The sequence below is a fragment of the Sus scrofa genome, chromosome 7 (genome assembly GCF_000003025.6).
Source record: "Sus scrofa isolate TJ Tabasco breed Duroc chromosome 7, Sscrofa11.1, whole genome shotgun sequence".
Classification (NCBI taxonomy): domain Eukaryota; kingdom Metazoa; phylum Chordata; class Mammalia; order Artiodactyla; family Suidae; genus Sus; species Sus scrofa.
Window position 1 is genome coordinate 56514757 of NC_010449.5, and position 25774 is coordinate 56540530.

Sequence of the window (25774 nt, forward strand, 5' to 3'; positions counted from 1 at the left end):
CAGCTGCCGGCCTACACCATAGCCACAGCAATGCGGGATGTGAGCCACATCTGTGACCGACCACCACAGAGCACAGCAACGTTGGATACTTAACCCACCAAGCGAGGCCAGGGATCGAACCTGCGTCCTCTTGGATACTAGTCAGATTCGTGTCTGCTAAGCCACGACAGGGAACTCCTAATTTTCTGCTGTTTTAAGCCACTGAGTTAACGTTATTTGTTACAGTAACCACAGGAAACTCATACAGAATCTAGACTCACCAAACAGAAATGTAACGTCTATCGAGGCATGGATTTTGCTTATTTTGTCCACTGCTTTTTCCCTAACTCCTAAAATAGTGCCTGTCACATGGGAAACATTCGATAAACATCTGTTCAATTAAAGAATGAATAAATGAAATAAACACCTTTAGTCAAATACTACCAACTGATTATAAAAAGTCAATATCAAACCTTTACTCAGACAAAATCATAACTGTTCCTATGGCTGCACATATTAGGTGATATAAAACCAGAGGAAAATCCTAGAAGGTTATACATAAAACTCTCAAAAGGGGAGAACAGAACAGAAACATTTTTATAAAAACAAGGATATACTCATGTAATAGTGACATAATTAAAAACTAAAATACTTTAAAATTTCTCATTTTTCACTCCATTCTTAAGACACTTTTAATAAAGTTCTATGTTCTCTATAAATTTAAAAAATAATGTTAAATGTTGATTTCTCTTTGTATGAGAGATTTACGTTAGACCACCAATAAAAAGAATAACAAGGGCCTTCCTGAATCTGATATAGACAATGAAGCTGACATTTGATTTTTTTTTTTAATGGAAACAACTACTAAAATTTGGCAAATGTTAAGAACGTCACATAAATAATAAAGAAGGAGGACACCCTTTCCTCATTGAATACTACACCATTTACTTGGAGACTAAAAAAACAAAACTTAGAAAACAGAGAGAAAAGCTGAAAACCAGAGAAAGCAAAAAATGTGTAGCTCTGAGTGACCTATACACAAATGAAATAATGAAGAAAAAATTTCCAATGAAATGGTAACATTTTCCAACTAAAGGAAATAATTTTACCTGCAGCATGTAGTTGATCTGCCAAATCGTACAACAACTTAAAGTTCTCTCCACTCTTCAAACCCCGACCTTATTTAAAAAGATAAAATAAATTAACCAAACATAAACTCCATTCCACAAAAATTTTGCAATTTTGGATACATGAGAGGATCTTCATGTTAGACCCCTGCCGTTTCCTCTAGAAAGCCTTTCCTGAGTTCTCCAGTAACACTCTCGTACATCTCCTATAAAGCATTCAACACTACTGTAACTAACTCACAAAATCCCACTCGAACAAAAGCACTTTAAATAGGGGATCCATATCTATCTTGATCACTGCTATATTCACAGTATTTAGCAATATTTAAATGGCTGAAAGAAGTTGTTATTTGCATGGAAGTCACTCCTCTAGACTTTAAACTCCTTTAAGAGCAAGAACAATCTGCCTTTCCTCTTTGTTTCTCCAGCACTTTGCAATGGCCCTCACCAAGAACACATACCCAGTAAACATTTCTTGAACAAACAAGTCAATGGATTAGTCAGATATACACCTTTCTGAAATATTAAGTTATTTCCTCTCAATGCCACTTGCAATATGAGACTGTTTGGAAGCTTAATTATTTCATTTGATGTTTATTTTGGAAAGACTTTTAAATCATAACATTACTTTTTAAAAAGAAAGTCAACGGGCTATAAATTTATTTATTATAATTGTATTTTTAAAATAAGGAGCATGATATACAATAAGAAGCAAGTCTTATGAAGCATTAACAGCTTTGATATTAAATGCAAGGAAACTTTCAAAGAGTTATTCATAGAGGTCTGCACAACCCTGGACGTCTTTCAAAGTAGAGTAAGGGTGGGAATCATAAAACACAGTCCTGAGATTCCAACCCGTTCTTTCCATGATGCAGAAGCCAACCACACTCTTTAGAAATAACACAGAAGACAAAGATACCAAGTTGCAAAGCTATGGTCTTCAGATTTACACCATGCTCCCCCTGGTGCCAATGACACACATTTGCAAACAGAAGAGCAAACTGTGTATTAAACTCATGATTCCATTTTCCCATTTAGTACAAGAGGACTAATACTTGCAACTTATCTACTTCTTACATTTGAAAAAATATCAGTGCTCCTCTGAAATAAAAACTAATAAAAGCATTTTAACTTTACACCATCTTGTAAAATTAATAAATTAAAATATTCCACTTACCACCAGAAACTACCACTTTGGCACCTGTCAGCTCTGGTCGATCACTTTTTGTTAATTTCTGGTCAAGCCATTCTGATATCCCCACTGGGGACGCACTTGATGCTGTGCATATTGATATACATAACAAAACAAAGACTATGAGTTCAAGTAAAATTCTATAAGAGAATAAACTTAAAGAATTCCATAAAATTTAAGTTTGTTAGTTATATGAATTTTTTGTTCTTCTCATTTCATTTTCTCTGATTTCTGGAAAGATTCAAGGGAACTAGATTGCAGCCTTCACCTCATTAGGTGTATAACTTTTGAGAAGTCATTTAATGCTGAGTCTACCTGTAAAACTGGAGTAATCCTCTCTCTACAAGGTTTAATAAGATACTGTATATGTTAAAGCATAACACCCTCCATATGTTTACTATTATGGCATTCTCCTATCGTACAGAATCTCTATTATAGTAGGAAACAGAGGAGAGTAAAAAATCAATACGACAGAGTAATCTTTTTTTTTTTTTTTTTTTTGGTCTTTTTGCTATTTCTTTGGGCCGCTCCCGCGGCATATGGAGATTCCCAGGCTAGGGGTCGAATCTGAGCTGTAGCAGCTGGCCTACACCAGAGCCACAGCAATGTGAGAGCCGAGCCGCGTCTGCAACCTACACCACAGCTCACAGCAACGCTGGATCGTTAACCCACTGAGCAAGGGCAGGGACCCAACCCGCAACCTCATTCATGGTTCCTAGTAGGATTCGTTAACCACTGCGCCACGACGGGTACTCTGACAGATTAATCTTGATGGACCCCATCCTCCTACCCCTCTGACATACCAAAGCAACTATCCCAGTACCAAAAATATTATGAAAAAGACATGTCATAAATAATACTTCTTTTTGTATAAGCTTGGGAAAATCAATTATTTTGACTCTCAAACACTCTGCATTAGAAATTTAATTAGAGGCCATCTTTTATTCTAATATAAAACTCTGAACTAAAAATATAAGAAACTAACACAAATACAAATGAACTCTTACCCTTTTCTGAAATGGCACTACCTCCACTTGTTGCTGCAGCTTCAAAAGATGTTCCTCGGACAGAAAACACCTTCACTTTCTCATCACACTTCACTGTACATAAAGCATTTCCTAAAAAACACATTTATTTTAAAAAAATAACCATGAAAGGCAAAAACAAAACAAAACAAACAAAACCCAAGTATTTCCTTGAGGTTCAGAATTTATTTCACAAAGAAAAGGAAGAAATAACTAAGGACAAGTTGGTTGTTTTCTACCCCTATTAAGTATAGGAAAACAGACTATTACACTGAAGAAACATTATCAGTGGATATCTGTATAACCTTGGATGTCTTTAAAAAGAGAACAAATTCTGACCTGCCTGGAAGAAACAAACTGGAAAAGGCAGCCAAACTAATGAGGTATGTCTTCCTAAAAGGTATAGAGACAAAAGCTTCCTTCTCCAAAAATAACATAATGAGTAAGTCAACAACATGAAGTACAGCAACTTAAAACAAATGAAGCTACTATGAATGCTAAGGAAGGAAGCTAAGTGAAAACGTGATAGGGCATAAAGGACAGCAAGAAGTGGGATAGGCCAAGATTTTAAAAGGATTGAGACCTTTCTCATGGCTTAACAATCACATTAAGAATGACCTAAACTATGGCTGTGTATTTCCCTCTAAACACTACTAAAAATGAAAAATCTGATTTGAGAATCGACCATTTATACTAAAACACACAACTTTGATCAAAACAAAGTTCACTGCCTTCTCTGGCCCCACTAGAGACCAGCATGCCTGGCAAAAGAGCAATCAAATAAAGAGACACTGAAATGAATTTCTTAATGCAGATGGCAATGAAGTAAAAGCAGCAAAGATGATTGAAAACACTACTTTAAAAAAACAGAAAGTTTTGCTTTTCCAAGTGCCACTTACAAAATATACTGAATAGTAAATCTAATTTTTATTGATCACTGGAAAAAATCTCACTCTGTATACTGAATGACCAGGAAGGAAAGTAATGTGTTCTAGATCTATCAGAGGGAATGTGATATCATGGCCTAGCAGCAATTCTAAGATTTTCCTCACAAATTTTTTAAGGTGATCTGTGCTTTAAAATCCTATCTTCAAGATTACTTTTGTTTTTAAAAAATTTTTCAAAAATTTAACATACTGGTTATTTTCCTTGGGTACTCACCTGCATAAATAGGTCTCACAAATGTGTCAGGTGATTTGATTGCAATGATGTCAGAAATAGGGGCAACATCGAGTTTGGCTGCTATTCGGGGCAAAAGGTTCTAAAAGCAAAATAAGTAGTGACTTACACACATGCTGATGGATGGCTATACAATATCAGCAATTAACATTCTCTAAATGCAAACTCTGTAGAATTTTTGTTAAATGTAATGCTAGAGCCGCATCTGCAACCTGTGCAAGGCCAGGGATCGAACATGAGTCCTCATGGACACTGTGTCGGGTTCTTAACTGGCTGAGCTACAACTTGGTACGTGACACCACATTTAGCAAGCAAAGTTTCCTTATATAACAGAGTTCAAGTTCCTTTCCTCATTCCATTCCCAAGTCCTCTCTGTCCCACTAAGAATTCTGTCAGGATTATCCTCCAATCATTCCTTTATTCGGCATCCTCCCATGTGCATGTACAGTTGTACTAATAAATAGGCACTAAGATGTATTGTTTTAATTTTTAATACACACACTCTAAGACCCTCAACTAAATTTATAAACCCCCAGAGAGCAGAGGGCTCTCTGCTTCTACTTCTCTTGTGTCTCTACCTTATAGCTAATAAGTGGTTCTATATAAATTGTTGCTATCGAGTCTGACAGCCTGAGTCAAATTTCCTCCTGCTGCATCTTCAAATAGTAAAGATTTTCTAATTTTCAGTCTACTATTACCTATTTATATAGTAATCCCCTTCCAACCATGATAAAAGAGCTACTAAAAAGTACTGTAGTTTATAAAACAATTAGAAAAAATTAAGATTTCATAGGAAACAAAGAGCTTGGGAAAACAATTAAAATGCCATTAAACATAGTTCTAACTTGGTAAATAAGAGGTTTAGAAGATAACTGCTTTTAAAACAAACCAAATTTGTTAGCACTCAAAGGCTGTGTCATTAAGTAATTCTTTTCCTGAACCACCTTCTTTAACTGTTTAAGGAAATTCTGCTAGAATACTGTTACCAGCTGGGCAGATTCTCTTACAGATTTTATGTTATACAGATTGTTCTTATTTTTAAAGTTTTAAAACTTTCTAAATCTCTTGAAATTTATTACCTTTTGTACTTCTATCATCCCTTGTTTTATTTTAGCACATCTTGAAAAAAACATTTACCACAGTTCTTAAAGGCACATGTTTTTCCAAGTCTGATTTTCTGTTTAAATGTCCTGAGAGAGAAGATGGTAAACAGATCCATTTCTACACCATTTTATAGGCTCCATCACATGGTTTCAGGGAAGAAGAGGCAATAACTAAGTGTTCTTTAAATGCACAAAAAGATGAATATTTAAAAATTCTAACAAGCCAGTATAAAAGTGTGGTATCTTAAAACACAATGAAGGACTTTTAGAGCAGATTGTTTAGCTTCATTTGATGAATTCTTTTTCTTTCCAAATCCATTCAGAGGCTACAGCCCCTGCTATTATGTGCCCCTTGTTCTCAAAACTCCCTTATGCTACAACATAGCAATCAAGGTCAGAATAATACAATCTAGTTCACCAGGAGTTTCCATTATGGCTCAGTGGGTTAAGAACCCAACTTTTATCCATAAGGATGCAGGTTCAATCCCTGGCCTTGTTCACTGACTGGGTGTAAGTTGCAGATGCAGCTCAGATTCCATGTTGCTGTGGCTGTGGTGTAGGCTGGCAGCTCAGCTCTGGTTCAACCCCTAGGCTGGGAACTTCCATATGCCAAGGGTGCAATCCTAAAAAGACCAAAAAAAAAAAAAAAAAAAAAAAAAATTCTAGCTAATCAGATACAACAAACACCATTACTAGGTTTAACAATCTTTTAGGTAAACCATCATCATAAAAACTCAAGATTCGTGAAATTGTTTAAATCATCCAACACAGAACCCAAACTCTCAGAAATGGAATGGTCCCCAAAGACCTTTTAGTTCAACACTCACCCACAGCATCCCAAAGTACAAGGAAGTTGGATGTCAAGCCTCCGACTTAATCATCTCCAGGGAAAGTAAAAACCTACCATAGAGGTTTTTTTTTTTTTTAACATTTCTAGTTGTAGATCACAGACATCACTTGCTAACCACGTCATTTTACATATTCTAAAAACAGATTTCAGGAAGATAAATGACTAGCCCAGAGTTATACCTCTGTAGAACCAGCTTACCTATCAACTACAAACCCCACACAAAAATAAGAAAACTTATGATAGTCTGCAATGTGACAACCTATTAAAGGAAATATTGTTCATTATACTCACATATTTACAAGGTAGGTTGAAAATTCTATTATTGCCTAGAGATTCTACTAATCCTAAAAGAAAAATTTTAATGAGTTCAATGTTCAAATCCTGAGGTTAAAAACGAACTAGATTGGAGTTCCCGTCGTGGCGCAGTGGTTAACGAATCCAACTAGGAACCATGAGGTTGCGGGTTTGGTCCCTGCCTTTGCTCAGTGGGTTAACGATCCGGCGTTGCCGTGAGCCGTGGTGTAGGCCGGTGGCTGCAGCTCCGATTTGACCCTTAGCCTGGGAACCTCCATGTGCCGCGGGAGCGGCCCAAGAAATAGCTAAAAAAAAGACAAAAAAAAAAAAAAAACGAAGTAGATTAATTTACATGGGTCATGGTGCAGGATCCCAACATGTATGCAATGATTCATGTCCAGAAGCAATAATCACAAACACTGCTCATACTGCAAGAAAAGAGATCAATGTACTAGGAACTCACTGCTACTGCCACTCAACATGATTAATAAATAAAAGAGCTTATATCTTATTTCCCAAACTCATATTTAAAAAATCAATTATACCAAAATTAAAGAGGGAAAAAAAGTCAAATCGAGACAATTCAAAGAGGAAATTAAAATGAACAATAACTGTATTAAAAGATACTTGATCTCACTATCAAAGAAATGCAAAATTACTAAAGACGTAATCTTTGGATTGGTGGAAAAATGTTAAAATGTACAAAAGCAAGTGTTGGCACGTTATGTAACTGGTGGGATATAAACTGAGGCATCATTTTAAAAGAGCAGTTGGCAATATGTATCAAAGTTTTAAAAGCAAAAAGTCTTTGACTCAGCTATTTCATTTCTAGAACACTATTCCAAATACCAGCACACGAATACAAAGGTGAATATACAGGGACGTTTCCTTGCAGCAAAGTTCATAAATACAAAAAATTAGAAACAACCAGAGTTCCCAGAGTTCCCGTCGTGGCGCAGCAGAAATGAATCCAGTTAGTAACCATGAAGTTGTGGGTTCGATCCCTGGCCTTGCTCAGTGGATTAAGGACCTAGCATTGCCATGAGCTGTGGTGCAGGCTGCAGACGTGGCTTGGATCTGATGTTGCTGTGGCTGTAGTGTAGGCCGGCAGCTGTAGCTCCAATTCGACCCCTAGCCTGGGAAGCTCCATGTGCCATCAGTGAAGGCCTAAAAAGCAAAAAAAAAAAGAAAGAAACAACCTAACAGTCCATCCTTGGCTAAATATGGAATATTATGGAGCCATTTTAAAATGAGACAGACATATTACTAGCAAATTTTTTTTTTTTTGGTCTTTTTTTGTCTTTTTGCTATTTCTTTGGGCCGCTCCCGCGGCATATGGAGGTTCCCAGGCTAGGGGTCCAATCGGAGCTGTAGCCACTGGCCTACGCCAGAGCCACAGCAATGTGGGATCCGAGCCGCGTCTGCAACCTACACCACAGCTCACGGCAACGCCAGATCCTTAACCCACTGAGCAAGGGCAGGGACCGAACCCGCAACCTCATGGTTCCTAGTTGGATTCATTAACCACTGTGCCACGACGGGAACTCCACTACCAAATATTTTTAAGACATACTCAAGTAAAAATCACTAGTCATAAAACAATTCATGCTACTACATTATCCCACTCTAGAGGTAAATGATTTTGTACATGTGATCCAATGATTTTGTACATGTATTATAGTTTTAAAATCCACAGGAAAAGGCCTAAAAGAATACAGAATTGTTAACATCTATGCTTCAGAAGAGGGAAGAGAGCTGGCAATAAGAAAGAGGAATTTTGATATCTTGCTCTGCATACTGCTATACTGCATGCACAGTTTATAATATGTGCTTAATGTATCATCTTTAAAGGTATAAAAAAAACTACAAACTTCAGCTTATTAAAAATGAGATAAAAGAAAAGGGAGCTAGGATAATAACCAGGATCAAGAAGAACCACTGACGAATTCCCTTTCTTGGCCTCCCCCTACATCCCTGGTCCCCCTTTTTAAAACTTCATGCAGACCCCTACCCATCTGATAGCACATTCTTTCTTCAGACACATCACAATGCACATGATCAGATTACAGCCTTCTTTACCCTAAGGATGTCTTCAACCACCACACAGTCCTTCCCAAATCCCCTAAGTAGACAGAATTTGGCCTTTCTAAATATCCATCGGACACCCAAAAAACCCATCGTTTATGATGGGTTACTAATACAAATGAGACAGATGCACAATGAGACAGTTCAACATTGCTTTTAAAGAAAAGTAAGGCTTTTTTAAAAAGAGAAAAAAGTTTTCTCCATGACAAAATCTAAAAATGGCACTCTAATAAATTATGACAAAGTCTTGAAAGAACAGAGTTGTCTCTGTGACAAAAGTTGAAAGCCTAGAGATAGCACTTTAACAAAAATTATAACAAAAGAATAAGTTTAAAAGAGTAAGTTTTGGAGTTCTGCATGAAGTTTTCAGCAAAACCTTAATTCTGAAAGCCAGGATTAGCTATCTAAACAAAGTCTGCTGGACATTTTCAGCACAATGAAATCTAACCCATCCAAGTAATGACATCAGATTCCAATTCTCAATCTTCTCACCTTTCCAAAGGCAGATGCTCCAGCACAGATGTGTGTATAATTAAACTGCTTCTGAGTTGCCAAAACCAATGGTGTCAGTTCCTCTGAGAATTAAACACATTTGATAAACACATTTCATAATATTTTCATATTCATATATTCAAGCATAATTTAGACATTACATTTTTTTTTTTCCCACTGGAAAAGCTCACCTGGAAGGAGGCCTTTGTATGCATCATGCTGAGCCACCAGAACTTTCGCTACACCTGCTACTTTGCAGAGATCTTGTGCCACCTATGAATAACAGTTTTTAATTATCCATCTAACAGAAAGATACAAAGAGAGCCACCACTACAAATATCAAGAGCGTAACATCTTAATGGCCAACCAAATTGTTCTTACTTGGAAAAGGGGTACTTAGGGAAAAAAAACATTATTTAACAAAGCAAATCTTAAGCCAATTCATCTGTCCATTCACCTTACACAAAAACTTCTACCTTGAAAAAGAAAACTACTAACTGAAAAACCAAGGTTAACACAATTGTCTATTCAAACTGAGTTGTAAATTGTGCTCTTTTCTTTTACACCATGCAAATGGAAGTTTATCATTTTTGGAATAGAGAAAATGAGGCAATGGTTAGGTTCTCTCTCACACAATAACACCACAGCCCACACATTTCACACTTATGGTTCCTACAGAAGAACAGGACTTAACCACACAGGTATACAGGCCACTGCATTTTATTTTGCAATAATAATTTCTGATGATATTAAAATCAGAGAATCTGGGCAATAAAGAAAATGTTATAGATCAGTCCACTCTCAACTACTAAGTTCCTGCCCATCTACATATATTTACCTTCGATGAAGCAAAATATTTTCTATTTTAATTCCGGATTTCTCCTGTTTAAAGTCAGGATGAGGTTCTAGGAAGGCTTTTGGATCACTCAGATTTCCTACATACAGAGGGCAACTAGAATTCCTTCTTTTAAGTCTCTTTAATTATAGTATGACTGATTTCTGCTTTAGCAGAGACACAGCAATCACATTATGATTTTCTGTCTTCTTATTTACCCCCACACTGATTCACTGATGAGGAGGCATAAAAAAGGCTGTGCCTCCTGCCCTGCCACCACTCCTCTCAATGGATGGTAAAGTTGCAACAATATTCACTGAAGAAAGAATGCAGTGCAAAAAAAGCACCTCCTCTGAACCAAGTATTCACTGGCAGACAATCTTACACTATCAAAAATATCTTTTTTTTTTTTTCCCCAACTGGCAAAAACTTCAGGCACTACACAGAAGAGTTGCTTGCTATTTATGATAAATAGCTATAGAAAACTGTAAAAAAACTTAAATCTGCCTAGGCTATTAACACAGTCTCTATATACAGGTACTGGTTGTTTTTAAGATTAGAATGTGACATGATAATAAGACTGTAACTAAAGATAATTTGTTTTGATTTTTCTCAAAATAGTGTAAAGAAAATAGCAAGTATTTTTCAAGTCATATTAGAATAATTATTTAATATTACAGCCAAATAAAAAATCAAATCCAGAACTTGTAGGAGTTCCTCCTGTGGTGCAATGGGATTGGCAGTGTCTCTGGAGCACTGGGATGAAGGTTCAATCCCTGGCCCAGCACAGTGGGTTAAGGATCCAGCATTCCCACAGCTTCAGCATAGTTCATAACTGTGGCTCAGATCTGACCCTTGGCCTGGCAACTCCACACGTTGTGGGGCGGCCAGAAAAAAAAAAAAGAAAAAAAAAAAAAACTCCAGAACTTATATATATGGCAGGGCAACCAAAAGGATAGCTTAGCCATATCTTCAAACACTGTCATTAATAACCATACAAGATTCAATAGTTGTTAGTAGGATTTGGGTAAAGAAAGCCACATAACCCCATAATCTTTTACGGTACCAACTGGACAGAAGGAACACTAACATTCTGAACCTGCATCATATCATCAGTTCTGCATCAATGCCAGTTATTCAAAAATAAATTATATCCTCTAAAAAGAAACATGCTGTTTTCCAGATTTGTTTCTCTGAAGTCTAAGCCCCCAGCTACACACTCAGCAACTGTACAGTGTGAAAGGGAACTGGTGGCTCAAGCTAGGGAAGTTTAATTAGCACAATTGCGGCACGATTTCAACTACACAACAGCCCAGAGGTATAGACTCTGCAAATCACACTATAGCTCCTTTCCAGGGGGTTAGTTTACAAAGCTGTCGTTGCCTCATTTCAACCAAAATGAAGAACATCTATTAGTCTCAGCAAGGGTTTGGAAAGCACAGTACTTTTATTTCAATTCTTACACCGATTAAAAATTAACATCATGATACTTTTTCCAGATTTACCACTTTCAGAAATTAAGAGCAATTAGCAAGTATATTCATCAATACAAAAAAGAGATCGGCTATTAACCTCTAAGGGGACTCAAATATTATCACTCTACTTGGTACCCAATGGCACATGATGGTGCCAATGGAACTAAATCAAATATTCTACCTCATTTCTAAAGACAAAATGCTTACTGAGCAAGCCTTTTAGTTCCTTTTTCACATGTAGTAACGGTTGTGACACTGACCAGTTAATGAGGATTAGAGCCCAGTTTGGGTTACAGTCCTAGCATAATTCTCTGTTGTCATCTTTCCCTGTCTCTTGATGGAGATTATATTTGCTATGGTTGACCTTAAAAATTTCTCACCTTGTCACATTTGGTTCCAGCTACTAAGCAGGACACTTCACCTCCAAGACGTTTGGCTGCAGTGATGGTATTTAATGTAATGGGTGCTAGGGTATCATTTGCATGCTCAGCTATTACCAGGGTACTCTGAAATCGTAGCGATGAGGCCTAAAAAGAAGGGGAGGAGAAAAGGAAAAAGATGTTGTAATACAATTTTTTTTTTACTCTAAATGTTAAGCATGTGTGCTTTAACAAAAACTGTATGCAATACTCAGTTCTATAAATTTATTTATAAAATAATTGCTCAATAGCAAATTGGGCTATTTGTGACTCTATTACTAATAGTCTTATCTAATAAAAACAGAAAATGCAAATTAGTATTCTACTGTTAGAAAAAAAAAATTATTTCCAAGCAACTTTCCCACTAATCTGTGTTCAACAAGAAACTGATAAATGTTATCTAAATTTAAAATCCTTAGACAAAACACACAACCCATCAAACAAGGAATTAAACTACTATATTTACTTGTAGCAATACTGCTAAAGAGTACAGTGCACCTAGAAACAATGGGTCTGAAATGAATTACTACCATTCTATTGCTTTAGGCAAAAGAAATTCAATACAAAATAACTGGTCCCTGTGCTCAAGGTTTTCAAGGGAAATAAGACTTGTTCACATACAATTATAAGACAGGATAGTTTTCAATTAAATAATAGATCTAAAATGTTGGAGATCATAAAGCAGAGAATCAAGAGGAAGAATAGAAGGAAGTTTAGGCGTTCTGGCCATGTGAAAGGAGGAGAAATGCACCACAGTCATGAGGAAAGGAGAAAATTTGGGAGCTACCCTTGTGTCGTTGTGGAAAATGGCAATGGGAAATGAACAAAAGAGAGGCACTTGGAGTTCCCGTCATGGCGCAGTGGTTAACGAATCCGGCTAGGAACCACGAGGTTGCGGGTTCAGTCCCTGCCCTTGCTCAGTGGGTTAACGATCCGGCGTTGCCGTGAGCTGTGGTGTAGGTTGCAGACGCGGCTCGGATCCCACATTGCTGTGGCTCTGGCGTAGGCCGGTGGCTACAGCTCCGATTGGACCCCTAGCCTGGGAACCTCCATATGCCGCGGGAACGGCCCAAAGAAATAGCAAAAAGACAAAAAAAAAAAAAAAAAAAAAAAAGAGAGAGAGAGAGAGGCACTGATGATCAAATGGCATGGTTCTGTGGCTTTAAATTCAGTAATTAATAATCTTTAGATCTGGAATTGGAATGAAGAAAGCATGGGATAATATGTACCCAGAGCTGAAAATTTACAAGGTGGGTAGAATGAAGGGAAGCTAGGCACGAGGCTATAATGCTGGTTACACAACTAAATTTACAAAATACATATTCTTTTGTTTATAATACTGTCAATACAAACTGCTATATTCTTCGCTTTTTTATTAATATGTGGGCACACCAGTTCAACTAATCTCCATTATTTAGTTCAGGTTATTAGTAGCTTTGTAAACATCCTTGTAGCTAAATCTCTATACTCATGCTCAACAGATGAGATTCCTCTTAGTCCAGAAAGACCATTCTGATAGGAACTTGGCCAGGTTATTCTAGCTGCTCCACTTCCACAGATGACAAAGCCAAATTCTGTGCAACCTTCAACAAGATAGGGGCCCTTCTTCCCCTAAGCTTCCTCCCTCCACCACTGCAACCTCTTCCTTCTCCTCAGCCCTCTGAAAGACCCACTTCTATCCTTGATGAACCCAACCTCAGACCTGGGGCCAAGACTACAGGGCAAGCCTTCAGGGGCAGAAATGCTTCCAGAGTCACAATGACTAGGATGGAAAGAGAAGAGGATAGCACTGCAGAATAAGCCAGAGGAAGGAATCACTGCACTGTGTATCAATGAATGACATTTCTTTCTTTTTTTTTTTTTTTTCTTTTTTCCTTTTATTTGCTTTTTAGGGCTGCACCACAGCATATGGAAGTTCCCAGGCTAGGGTGTCAAAGCGGAGCTACAACTGCCAACCTATACCACAGCTCTCGACAACGCCAGTCCCTGACCCACTGAGCAAGGCCAGGGATGGAATCTGCATCCTCATGGTTACTGGTCAGATTTGTTTCTGCTGTACCACAACGGGAACTCCTGTGAATGACATGTCTTGTCTTTTTCCTCCTTTATTGTTCACTCAGAGAAAGCAAGGAAAGGGGAGAAAATGAGACTTTTGTTTTTGCCAAATCAAGTCACCACTTGTATATAACTTCTCCTTTTTTATTAAAAAAAAAATTGCCTTCTCTCAGGAGGTGAGATTCTTTACGGTTAAGGTTAGAATCTTTATGCACATCTTAAGACTGTCTTCTTCGGACAAATTCCTAGAAATAGGAGTGTTAGATCAAGAAGTAGGCATGATTTCAAGCCTTTTAGTACTGATTGACACAAAACGTTCTCAAGAAAAGCTGCAGGAACTCACAACAACTCACAATTCCTGAGATGGAATGAATGTTCTCTGACGGCAAACACCATGCCTCTTCGTTTTTGTATCCCCACAATCTAGAACAATGTTTTTTCCAATATACATCTGAACAATTATACGGTACTTCTTTTTAATAAGAGCACAATATCTTACAAAGAACTTTGTAATTAAGACCCAAGGGCATAATTTATGATTTAAATCACATTTCACAAGAATTGCCAGTAACAAACTATTTATTACCAATATATATCAGACACCATATTTTTGATTATGCTTCACACATCATTTACCATAAAAATTATGAGCTTTTCATCACCATTTAAAGAATAAATCCAAGATTTGGTGGCAGAAAGCCCATATTTGCTATAAATTATAGTTCTATCATAAGATAAATTAGGTAGTTTCCTCAGCAATCATCAAAATTCTTAGAACTTGCTCCCAGGGGATGCTGCATATTCTTTTTAAAAAGACTATTCAAAATTAGATTTATATGAATCAACAATAACAGTATATAAGAAACTACTCAGTCCATCAATGTGATCCATCTTTACTGAGCACAACACACATCATAAAGACATTCCATATTACTTTATCAATTGACTCCTTTATAGTTTTTTTGAATACTAAGCTTTCTAATTCAATGTTCCAGCTTGTTTTTCACATACCACCTTAAGAGAGGCTACAGCCTCTAGACATGGTTATCTAGCTTAACTGAGCAGTAACAGTTTTGTGTAGCCTAGAGCAGAAGAAACTGGTCTGTGACCTTTAAAATGCTATTCCTCAATCCAGAGCCCAGTTTCTTCACCTTCAAACTGAGGAAGACAAACTAGATCAATGGTTTTCAAACTATATTCCATTCAGGGAGGTACTACAGGAACCGTCAAACAGACCAACATAAGAAGCAGGCAGGTAGGGCTGCCAGAATGGTCCGTAGCTTTGCTTTAACTAATTTAAACCAAACTAACATTTACAGAGTCCTGTACTAAGATATAATATACATACATATAAAATAAAGTGTATCTTATTTAAAACTCAAAAATCCTCTATGATGTAGGTATTATTATCCCAACAGGCAAGGAAACTGGAGCTTAGTGTCAACACAGCTAAGAAAGAGAGCCAGGTTAAAGTCTGAGTAGTCAGACTTCAGATTTGGGGGTCTTAATTACCAGCTCACTTCAAAGCACTATTATTTTCAGCTGTTTATATATGTGTCATTTCTGTAAGATTTCATTTAGCAAATATTCTCCTGCTTTTGGAAAAAAAAAAAAAACAACACTGGTCAAAAAGAAACAATAAGATGTCAAAGGCCTCTTTCCCTGCTCTAAAAATTCTATACCATAAATCTTTTATTTACTTATTTTTATTTTACAGGGCTGCATGTGCCGCACATGGAGGTTCCCAGGCTAGGGCTCGAATTGGAGCTGTAGCTGCCGGGCTACACCACAGCCACAGCAACATGGGATCCAAGCTGTGTTTGTGACCTACACCACAGCTCACATCAACTCTAGATCTCTAACCCACTGAGAGAGACCAGGGATTGAACCCGCTAAGCCACAGTGGGAACGCCCCTAAAATCCTATTTTAAATAGAAGTGGTATTGAAAATCACAAAAGATTCAAAAAGTCCAGGTCCCACTACTGAAAAGGTTTTAAACAAAAGTCATTTTATTTTCTTATGACCCACTGCATCTGTATACCTTATGGCCTTCTTTTTTATGGGGAAAACAAGGAGCCAAATCTTAAACATTAACCCTAACCCTAACCCTAGATAACTCCTGAAATACTCAATAAGGTAGCTGCCCAGAAAAGAACCTCATTTTCTTCAAAACACTGTTACTTACAATTAATTAATGCAGACTGGTGCCACCATATATTCTCAGTCATCAACCCTATCGGGGCCCTCAAAACTGCCTGGCAACGTTCATGTTAGTATGACAGACATCATTGCTGCCACTCTCACTCTCCACAGCAACTATTTCCAATATCCCCTTCTGACGGTTTCCAAACTGCCAACAGTCTGCTCCCTACTCTCAGAAGAAAGCCTTACTTCTTACTTTGCAATTGAAAACTAAAGCTATCAGAAGAGACCTGCTTCCCCTTCCCAGCATCCAACAAAGAAATTCCTCCCCTTGCCCTATACAATGGAAACTGCAGCAGGTCCTTGTCCTTCCTCCTGGATCTGATTCCTTTATGAGCACTCTGGATTTCATCCTATTAAATTTAGGCAAAGACTTCTTTCTGTAATCTCATCTCCAGCCTCTCCCATCTTTCCCCTTTCCTGGACTCCTTCTTATCAACTTTTAAACATGTTTGAGGCTCTCTCAATTTTAGGAATCCCAAAATTAAAAATCCAGGTCTCTAACTCTTCATCTTCCCTCCACACCTCATCTAGTATACTTGTATCCTGGCTTCTGCATTTGCTAAAATTACCAACAAAGACTTTGCAGGCCTTATCTTACTTGTTCTCTCAGCAATGTGTGAAATTACTGACTAGTCCATTCTTACTTCCATGGCTTAATTTATAACTTACCACCTATATAATAATGACACATATACAGAGATAAAGGTAATGAATCTCCTAAGCGCTAGACCTATATACTTACCTTGCATCTGCATAGCCAATTGCTTAACTTTCACTCAACAAATCCAAATCCTAACTCCTCTCTCCCCTGATCCTCCAGCCCCTCCCACATTACTTTGCTGGAGTTCAGGGCATCACCACTATCTTTAATAAGCTGCCCAAGGGAGTTCCTGTTGTGGCCCATCAGGTTAAGAACCAGCTAGTATCCATGAGGACGCGGGTTCAATCCTTGGCCTCGCTCAGTGGGTTAAGGGCCCGGTGTTGCCACAAGCTGCAGTGTAGACCACAGATGCAGCTCAGATCTGGAGTTGCTGTGGCTGTGGTGCAGGCCAGCAGCTCCAACTCCAACGTGACACCTAGTCTAGGAACTTCCATATGCTGCAGGTGTGGACCTAAGGAAAAACACACACACACACAAGCTGCCCAAACCATGATCTGAGAAGAGTCCTATCTGGGTTTTTTTTCTGAACTCTCACAGCCAATCAACCACTAAAGTCCTAACAACTCTTCCTTCTGAATACGGTCTCTCCTAATTCCATTCACCTCTTTCCATCAACCTACAGCAGGCCATTATCCCTCTCTCAGTACTTCAATTGACTCCCAACCCAACTCTGCTCTCCTCCAATGCATTTCTTAGTGTTTTTGTTTTGTTTTGTTTTGTTTGTTTGTTTGTTTGTTTGTTTTTGTCTTTTTGCTATTTCTTGGGCCGCTCCTGCAGCATATGGAGGTTCCCAGGCTAGGGGTCCAATCGGAGCTGTAGCCACCGGCCTACGCCAGAGCCACAGCAACGCGGGATCCAAGCCGCGTCTGCGACCTACACCACAGCTCACAGCAACGCTGGATCCTTAACCCACTGAGCAAGGGCAGGGACCGAACCCGCAACCTCATGGTTCCTAGTCGGATTCGTTAACCACCGTGCCACGACGGGAACTCCTCTTAGTGATTTTTCAAGATACAAATCCAACGTGTTTTTCTCCTTCTTAAAACATGTCAATTGCTTCCTGCCTTTAGGATATGCTAAACTCCTTAGATGGCTTACCAGGAACTCATTCTATGGTCTGACTGACACCCTTAGCCACATACCCTAGGCTCTGCTTTATTTTTTTTTTGTAGGGCTGCATCCACAGCATATGGAAGTTCCCAGGAGGCTAGGGGTATAATCAGAGCTGTAGCTGCTGGCCTACGACACAGCCACTGCAACGCCAGATCCAAGCCACATCTGCGACCTACACCATAGCGCACAGCAACACTGGATCCTTAACCCACTGAGCAAGGCCAGGGATCAAACCCACATCCTCATGGATAGTAACCAGATTTGTTTCCTCTGCACCACGACAGGAAGTCCCTCCTTTGCTCTATCTACACCTTATTTTCAGATACTCGAACTTGCCCTGCTCTCTCTGAGCTCTAGCCTTCCCGCACATTGTTCCCTCTGCCTAGAGGATTTCTTCTTCCGTTACCTTTAGCTTTCAGCTAATCACTTTTAGATTTTCTGCTTAAGTGCCAACCCCCTCCAGGAAATTAAGAAATTTTAGTACAGTGTAGTGGTAAAGAGTACAGGTTCTGGAGTTCCTGCTGTGGCTCAGCGGGTTAAGAACCCAAGTAGTATCCATGAGGATTTGAGTTTGATTCCTTCTCTCACTCAGTGGGTTAAGGATCTGGCATTGCCGTAAGCTGTGGCATAGGTCACAGATGAGGCTCCAATTCGACCCCTAGCACGGGAACCTCCATATGCATGGGTGGGGCCCTAAAAAAGACCAAAAAAAAAAAAAAAAAAAAAAAAGTACAGGCTCTGGAGCAATCTCACCTGTGTTTAAATCTTACCTTCGCCATTACTTCTCTGTGTCTCAGTTTACAGATCATAAAATGGGAATGATGATAACAATAGTAATAATCTCAGAGCTATTGTGAGGATTAAGTTAGCAAATAGGATAGTTCCTAGAACGTAATAATTCTCTCTAAATGTTAGCATAACAGCTTCTTTGGATTTCCTCGGACTGATTAGCTTTGCTAGTAGTACAGTACCCTGAACTGCCTTCATCATAGCACTTGACCATACTCACCTGATGATCTTGATCTTCCCTGCTTGTTTTGAGTACAGGGGCCATGTCTGATTTTCTTACCACTACAACCCTAGCCTCTACTTCAGCGTCTAGCACAGAGCAGACACCTAATAAATGAGTTGAACATTGTTTCCAAACACCTCTTCATCAAAAGGATAAGATGATAATAAGCCACAAAAGGATAAGATGATAAGCCGCAAAACATCTATCTGATAAAGGACTGTTATCTAAAATACACAAAGAACTCTTAAAACGCAGAAGTTCCCTTTGCGGCTCAGCGTTTAACAATCCTGACTGGATCCATGAGGACTCAGCTTGATCCCTGCCCTCAATCAGTGGGTTAAGGATGCAGCGTTGCCATGAGCTGTGGTGTAGGTCGTAGACTTGGCTTGGATCCCATGTTGCTACAGCTGTGGCATAGCTCTGATAAGACCCCTAGCCTGGGAACTTCCATATGCCATGAGTGTGGCCCTAAAAAGCAAAAAAACAAAAACAAAAACCTCTTAAAACTCAACAATAAGTAAACAAAACAAACTGATTTAAATATGGGCAAAAGTTCTAACAGACACCTCACCAAAGAAAATACAGATGGTAAATAAGCACAAATAAAGATGCTCAAAATTACATATCATTAGGGGACTGCAAATTAAAACTAAAATGAGATACCAAGGAGTTCCCTTCATGGAGCACCAGAAACCAATCTGACTATTATCCATAAGGATGCGTTCAATCTCTGGCCTTGCTCCGTGGGTCAGGGATCTGGCATTGCCATGAGCTGCGACATAGGTCATAGACATAGGCACAGTTTGGATTCCGCATTGCTGTGGCTGTGATGTAGGCCAGCAGCTGTAGCTCCAATTCAGCCCCTAGCCTGGTAACTCCATATGCCACCAAAAAAAAATAATAATAAATAAGACACCACTATGAACCTATTAGAATGGTAAAAATTCAAAACACTGACATCAAATGTTGGTGAGGGTGTGAAACAACAGCAACTCTAATGTAAATTCAAAATGATACAGCCACTCTGGAAGACACTTTGGCAGCTTCTCACAAAACTAAATATACTCATCAAACAATCCAGCAGTCACACTCCTTGGTATTTACCCAAATGAGTCAAAAATGTTCACACAAAAATCTGCACACAAACATCTATGGAAGCTTTATTCATAACTGCCAAAACTTAGTAGCAATCAAAACATCCTTTAGTAGGTGAATGGATAAACTGTGGTATGCTCAGTAAATGGAGTATTATTTGGTGCTTTAAAAAAAAAAAAAAAAAAAAAAAAAGAGCTATCACAAAGGTATGGAGGAACTACAAGCGTGTACTAGTAAGTGAAAGAAAACTGTCTGAAAAATGCTATACACCATACAGTTTGACCTGACATGCTGGAAAGGCAAAGCTACGGAGAGACAGTAAAAAGATCTGTAGTCGTCAGGGGTTGGCAGGGAGAGAAGGATGAATAAGCAGAGCCCAGAGGATTTTAGGGCAGTGAAACTATTCTATATGATACTACAATGGTGGAGACATATCACCATATGTTTGCCAAAGCCCACTGAACAGAGTATATACAAAGAGTGAACTGGATGGTAAACTATGGGTTTGGGGTGATGATGTATCAATGTTGGTTTGCTGTAACAAATGTAGCACTCTGGTGCAGGATGCCCATAGGGAAGGAGGGAGAAGCTGAAGTAATATGGGAATGCTCTGTAGTTTCTGCTCAGTTTTGCTGTGAACCTAAAACTGCTCCAAAAAATAAAGTCTATTATTAAAAACAAAACAAAAAAAAACTTGTTGCTTAAAAAATACCCTTTTATACATCTATTTTATATATTGAAACACATAAAAAAACCATTTTAAGATCTAGATCAGTTATTCTTCAAGGTCATTCATGTGAACCTCAGAAAATGATGCAAATGATTATTTTATTGATTCTTCTGAGAACAGCTAGGACCATTCTAGACTCATAGGTGAGAAGTTATTTCATTTCATACAGTGGATGCTTAACGATTATAAATGTTTGTTGCCACCTTATACTTATATCTTCCTTCGGTGTATGTGGGTGTGCAGGGAGTCTACAGGGGAGCACTTGGGAATGATCCATGAGGCATCAAGGATATTGGACTGGGCAGTGAAACAAGCTGAACTGCAATACTGTAGTGACAAAACTCTCAGCTGATCTCACAAGGAACCCTGGAACTAGGACGGCCCTTCAGAGTTGTCTGGAATTGAAGCAAGGAGGTCGCAGACTTTGGGTGGTTTTTTGTTTTGAGGGTTTTGGGGAATAATCAAATTACCGTGACTGATGCATTCTTTTATTTCTAATTCAACCCCGCAATTAATACCATGTTAAAAACACAAGATATGTATCTAATAAGAACACATACAATGTGTACAGAAAACAATGGTGGCTTATGATAGCCAAAACTCAAAAATGAAGTGACCTTTTTATCTAATGAAAATCCTGTGGAATTCTCTGTTGGCACAGCAAGCTGGGGATCTGGCATTGTTGCTGCTGTGGCATGGGTTCAATCCCTGGCCTGGGAACTTCCATATGCCATGGGCAGAGGGGAAAAAAAAAAAAATTAAAAAGAGCAGGAATAAACTATAAAATCTTTCCAACTTCTACTGAAAAAGATAAATAATATGTAAAGTCATCTATACCTATTTTAACATACATTTTGTGATAAAATGTATATTACATTTCTGTACTTAAATAACTTTAACCTCTTTAGTAATAAAATATGGTAGCTTTTAATCATGACCAGAAATGTCATAGGACATTGATTATATTATTAAAAACACAGTCCATTTACTTCACTTTAAAAACAGACAAGACCCTTAACTAGACACACTGACAGGCAGCATAATTTTATGGAATTCACCTAATGCAATAAATCTTTCAGTACCACAATAAAATTGGTTCTCTTTCTTCTTTCAAAAGAAATTAAAATTTGCATGTGAATTACGGAGTTCAATCTCATTCATCAATGCTAGATTATGGACTCTGAAAAATGTCATGTTCCTTCAAACCAGTTTCATAGTTTCTGAATCATGATTGATACGCCTTCCTGTCTGGCAATGAATACAGCAAAAGACTCAAATAACCTTGAAAAGTGCTGCTTCCCTCTCCACGTAAAATATTTCTTTGTAATCTTATTAGCCAACAAATTAATTTCAAGTGCAAATAAAATAATAATAATTCAGATTAATATCCCTGCAGGAATGTTAAGTAAACTATTTTCCTCTTGGTGTGTTTTCCAGCCCTTTACTATAGATGGGAAAGACCATCTTCATTAATAGATGTCACTGAGGAGCCCCCCTGCCCCAGAGATGAAGGACTTTGCTCCAGAGCACAAGTAGAGTCAAAATGGAAGTGGAATTTAAATACCAAATGCAAGACACTTAACTTACATTCTAACAGTTTGAGGTATCTTTTATCCCCACTAGTTGCAATAAAAAATAAAAGTTACTATTTTAACCATTTTTAAGTGTACAGTTTAGTACTGTTATCTAAATTCACACTGTTACCAGTTTAAACCTTTTAAATATTGTAATAGATTAATCTATTATTAAAAATATAGTCCTGGAGAAACATATCTTCCTAATTTTACTCATGGTTAGCTACAGAACAAATTTTTTTTTTTTAATTTCAAGAGTAGAGATTCAGATAAGCCATTCTGACTTTACAGTTTCATAAATATAAGTAAACAGGAGCCAGACTGAAGGGACTTGCACCTTAGAAATCTGGGACAACTTGAGCATCAAAATATTTAAAGAGCAGTCATGGATTATAACCTACTGAATGAAGTGAGCAAAAAAAAAGTACATAAATAAGCAAGAAGGAAATGTTCTTCCTTATAAATAACAGAAAGCTCATTAATGTAAAAGGAATGATGGAATTAGAAAAATCACTGTTTTACATCACAGTAATCATTTCCCAGGCAAGAATCATCAACAGATAAGACTACTGGGTGAAAGTCTGGTGAGAAAGAGAAGAGTTACGTAGTCTCAATGTACCTCCCCGCAAATTAGTTAAAAATTACAAAGGGAGGAGCAGAAATATGATAGTGGAGAAACCTGGCAAACAACACTTTGGCCAAGTAATTAATGTCACCAATAATGGGATAAACCACATTACCAGCCTCCTTTCACATGCACTGAGAACCTAATACCACTTCTGTGATACTCCTGCCAAAAATACAGAACCTGAAACTAATCAGAGGAAACACCAGACAAACCTAATTCAGGAAACAGTCAACAAAAGAGAAGGCATGTACCCTTCAAAAATGTCAATACCATTAAAGCCAAAGAAAGGCGAGAAGCTTTGCTAACAAAAACTTAAGAGAGGTGAGAACTAAATGCAAAGCATGATCCTGAAGTATCCTAGCGCAGAATAAGAAATATTGCTACAAATGACTAAGAAGACAATTGGCAATACTTGAATAATGTCTGTAGATTCAATAATATTCCATCATTGGTAAATATGCTGATTTTGCCAATTATACCGTGTTTATGAAAGGTGAACCTATTTGTTCATAGAAAACACACTGAACTATTTAGGAGTACAGGGCATGTCTGAAACATACTTTCAAATGGTTCAAAAAAACAATAATATGTGTATATGGAGAGAGCAAGCAAATTTGCCAAACTGTTTAACAGCTGGTGAAACTCAGCAAAGGGTTTTGAGAATTCTTTGTACTATTCTTGCAACTTTTCCGTAAGAATAAAACTGCAAAATTTTTAAAGTTAAAAATGTACATAAATTTATGCATCCCTTTTAGAAGTATTCTCATCATTTTCCTATACCCTTGAAATTCAAATCTCTCAAATGGTCTTAATGACTTTAGAGAAGCTACTCAGGACGTCAAATTCTGAAAATAAGTCAAGGTCAAAGTCTTTGGCAAATCACAGTAAAGATTTGGAAATACTGTCTATACATACTGCAAACTGTGTTTATAATTATAATTTAAGCTAGTCGTTCTATTTTGTTGTTCTTGGCTCTACAAAGTAACTTGATTCTAAATTCCTCCTCCATAACCATTTCACTTATGCCAGACTTCTAACCTGTCCACAAAACTACCTTTCAATTCTGTATAGATAAGAGTCTGGCTCTGAAACATGGAACTTTCCCAAATCCATGACTTTAATTTGTTTATGTCTGGATCCTCTGAGGAAAATTTCTGGGAGAAAGACTGATTGCTGACCTGAAGGATATGGGTTGGAACTGGAGGGGGTGAGGTAGAGCTTCAGACCTCTAGAAAGATTGCCAACTACGTCACTGAGAGAAAACTGCAGCAGTGGATAAGAAACTGAATGCACCAGAAGAACGGTAGAAAAAGTACAAAACGTCAGGAAAGTTTAGTAATCTTGTTTGTCACTTAACCAAATTGCAAATTAGAAAAGCTACAGTATCTACAATATAAATTGTTACTTAACTTGTAATTGGTCAACTCCAAATACTATTGTCCCACTAGCATTAGAACAAAAACATATTTTCTATCATCTTTCTCACCATAGAAAAATATGGTAAACTCACGATTTGTAATTAATGAAAGCATCAAAAACACCCCTACCAACAGTTCCCTAGCTATTTAACCAACAATCTGATCGTTTAAAAGCAGATCAGCTTGCAGTAAAAAGACACCTGCCTTTCGGAATTAGCTAAACCTTCAAACTGGATGATAGGTTACACATGCAATCACTTAAATTCAGCCCTGCCTCATTAGCCAGAGAGTAGAGCAAGTTTCCATAACCGCACCACCCCTCTTGATAGTGAGTGGATGCGAGCAGACACACTACGACCAAGGAAAATGTTTAATTCTTCCAGAAGTGTCAGGTTTCGAGATAAATTCAGGTTTTCAACTTTTTCCAAGACAGCATCCCAGCGGCGACATTTTCCTCCCGTGCGTAAAGATTCCCGGGGGCGCAGCTGCTCGCTCCCCGCCTGAGGTGGAGAACCTGGCAGCCTCGCAGTACAAGGAAGAAAACTGAAGGATGCGAAAAGGGCTTAGAAAAAAAGGCGGGGAGGGAGAAGGGCAGCAGGAGGGCAGCTTCAGTACTCTGACCTCTGACCTCGACCCCGAGCTGGCGTCGCGGAAAGAGGAACGGCCAAACCCCAAGAACTTTGAGCCTGAGTCCCAGGCCAGACTGGGCCTGCCGGATGTGAGGGCCGATGACCTTCACACAGACCTGCCCGGGGACAGCAGATTGAGGCTGGACAGACACGGGGCTCGGCCCTCCCCGCCTGGACTCACCGCCCGCCGGAGATGCACCGGAGCCACTGCTCGGAACATGGTCACTGCACCAGGCCGCTTCGCAGTACCCTCAGCCCCACAGTAGCCTGCAGCTGACCCAACCACACCGCCTCCGCGAGTCACCGAAACGCTCGCGAGACGCGGGAACGAGAGCGGACTCCCCCTCAAGGAGAGAGAGCTCGCGGTTCCTGCCTGCCTATTGGGCGGTCGGGCAGCCAATGGGGACGGCGGAAAGTTAGGGGCTGGCCTTGGGACTGGGGGCAAAACTGACGCTGTGCGCTAGGCTGCTGTGGCTGAAGCCGGACTCTACAAAGGCAGGGTTAAAGCCGGAGAGCTGCGGGTGAAGGAAGTCCAGGCTGTCTGCCGGCCCCAGTGTGCAGCGCGCACAGGCTAAACTTTCCCACTGAGCTGATAACG

At 38.7% G+C, this 25774-nt stretch overlaps 1 protein-coding gene across 2 annotated transcripts in view; it reads right to left on the bottom strand.

The window, feature by feature from the left end:
* The window catches only part of ETFA (electron transfer flavoprotein alpha subunit), an 89768-nt gene extending 64249 nt beyond the window's left edge, over window positions 1–25519 (bottom strand). Inside the window, exons 1-8 of one of the 2 annotated variants that reach the window (NM_001244403.1) lie at window positions 25358–25519; window positions 12017–12163; window positions 9518–9599; window positions 9327–9409; window positions 4485–4584; window positions 3306–3416; window positions 2284–2385; window positions 1089–1157 (exon numbers count right to left, since the gene is read on the bottom strand). In NM_001244403.1, the coding sequence (NP_001231332.1) occupies window positions 1089–1157; window positions 2284–2385; window positions 3306–3416; window positions 4485–4584; window positions 9327–9409; window positions 9518–9599; window positions 12017–12163; window positions 25358–25396 (733 nt within the window). In that variant the 5' untranslated portion in view covers window positions 25397–25519. The remainder of the gene's footprint in view (window positions 1–1088; window positions 1158–2283; window positions 2386–3305; window positions 3417–4484; window positions 4585–9326; window positions 9410–9517; window positions 9600–12016; window positions 12164–25357) is intronic. The other variant, XM_021098281.1, reaches the window with a different exon arrangement.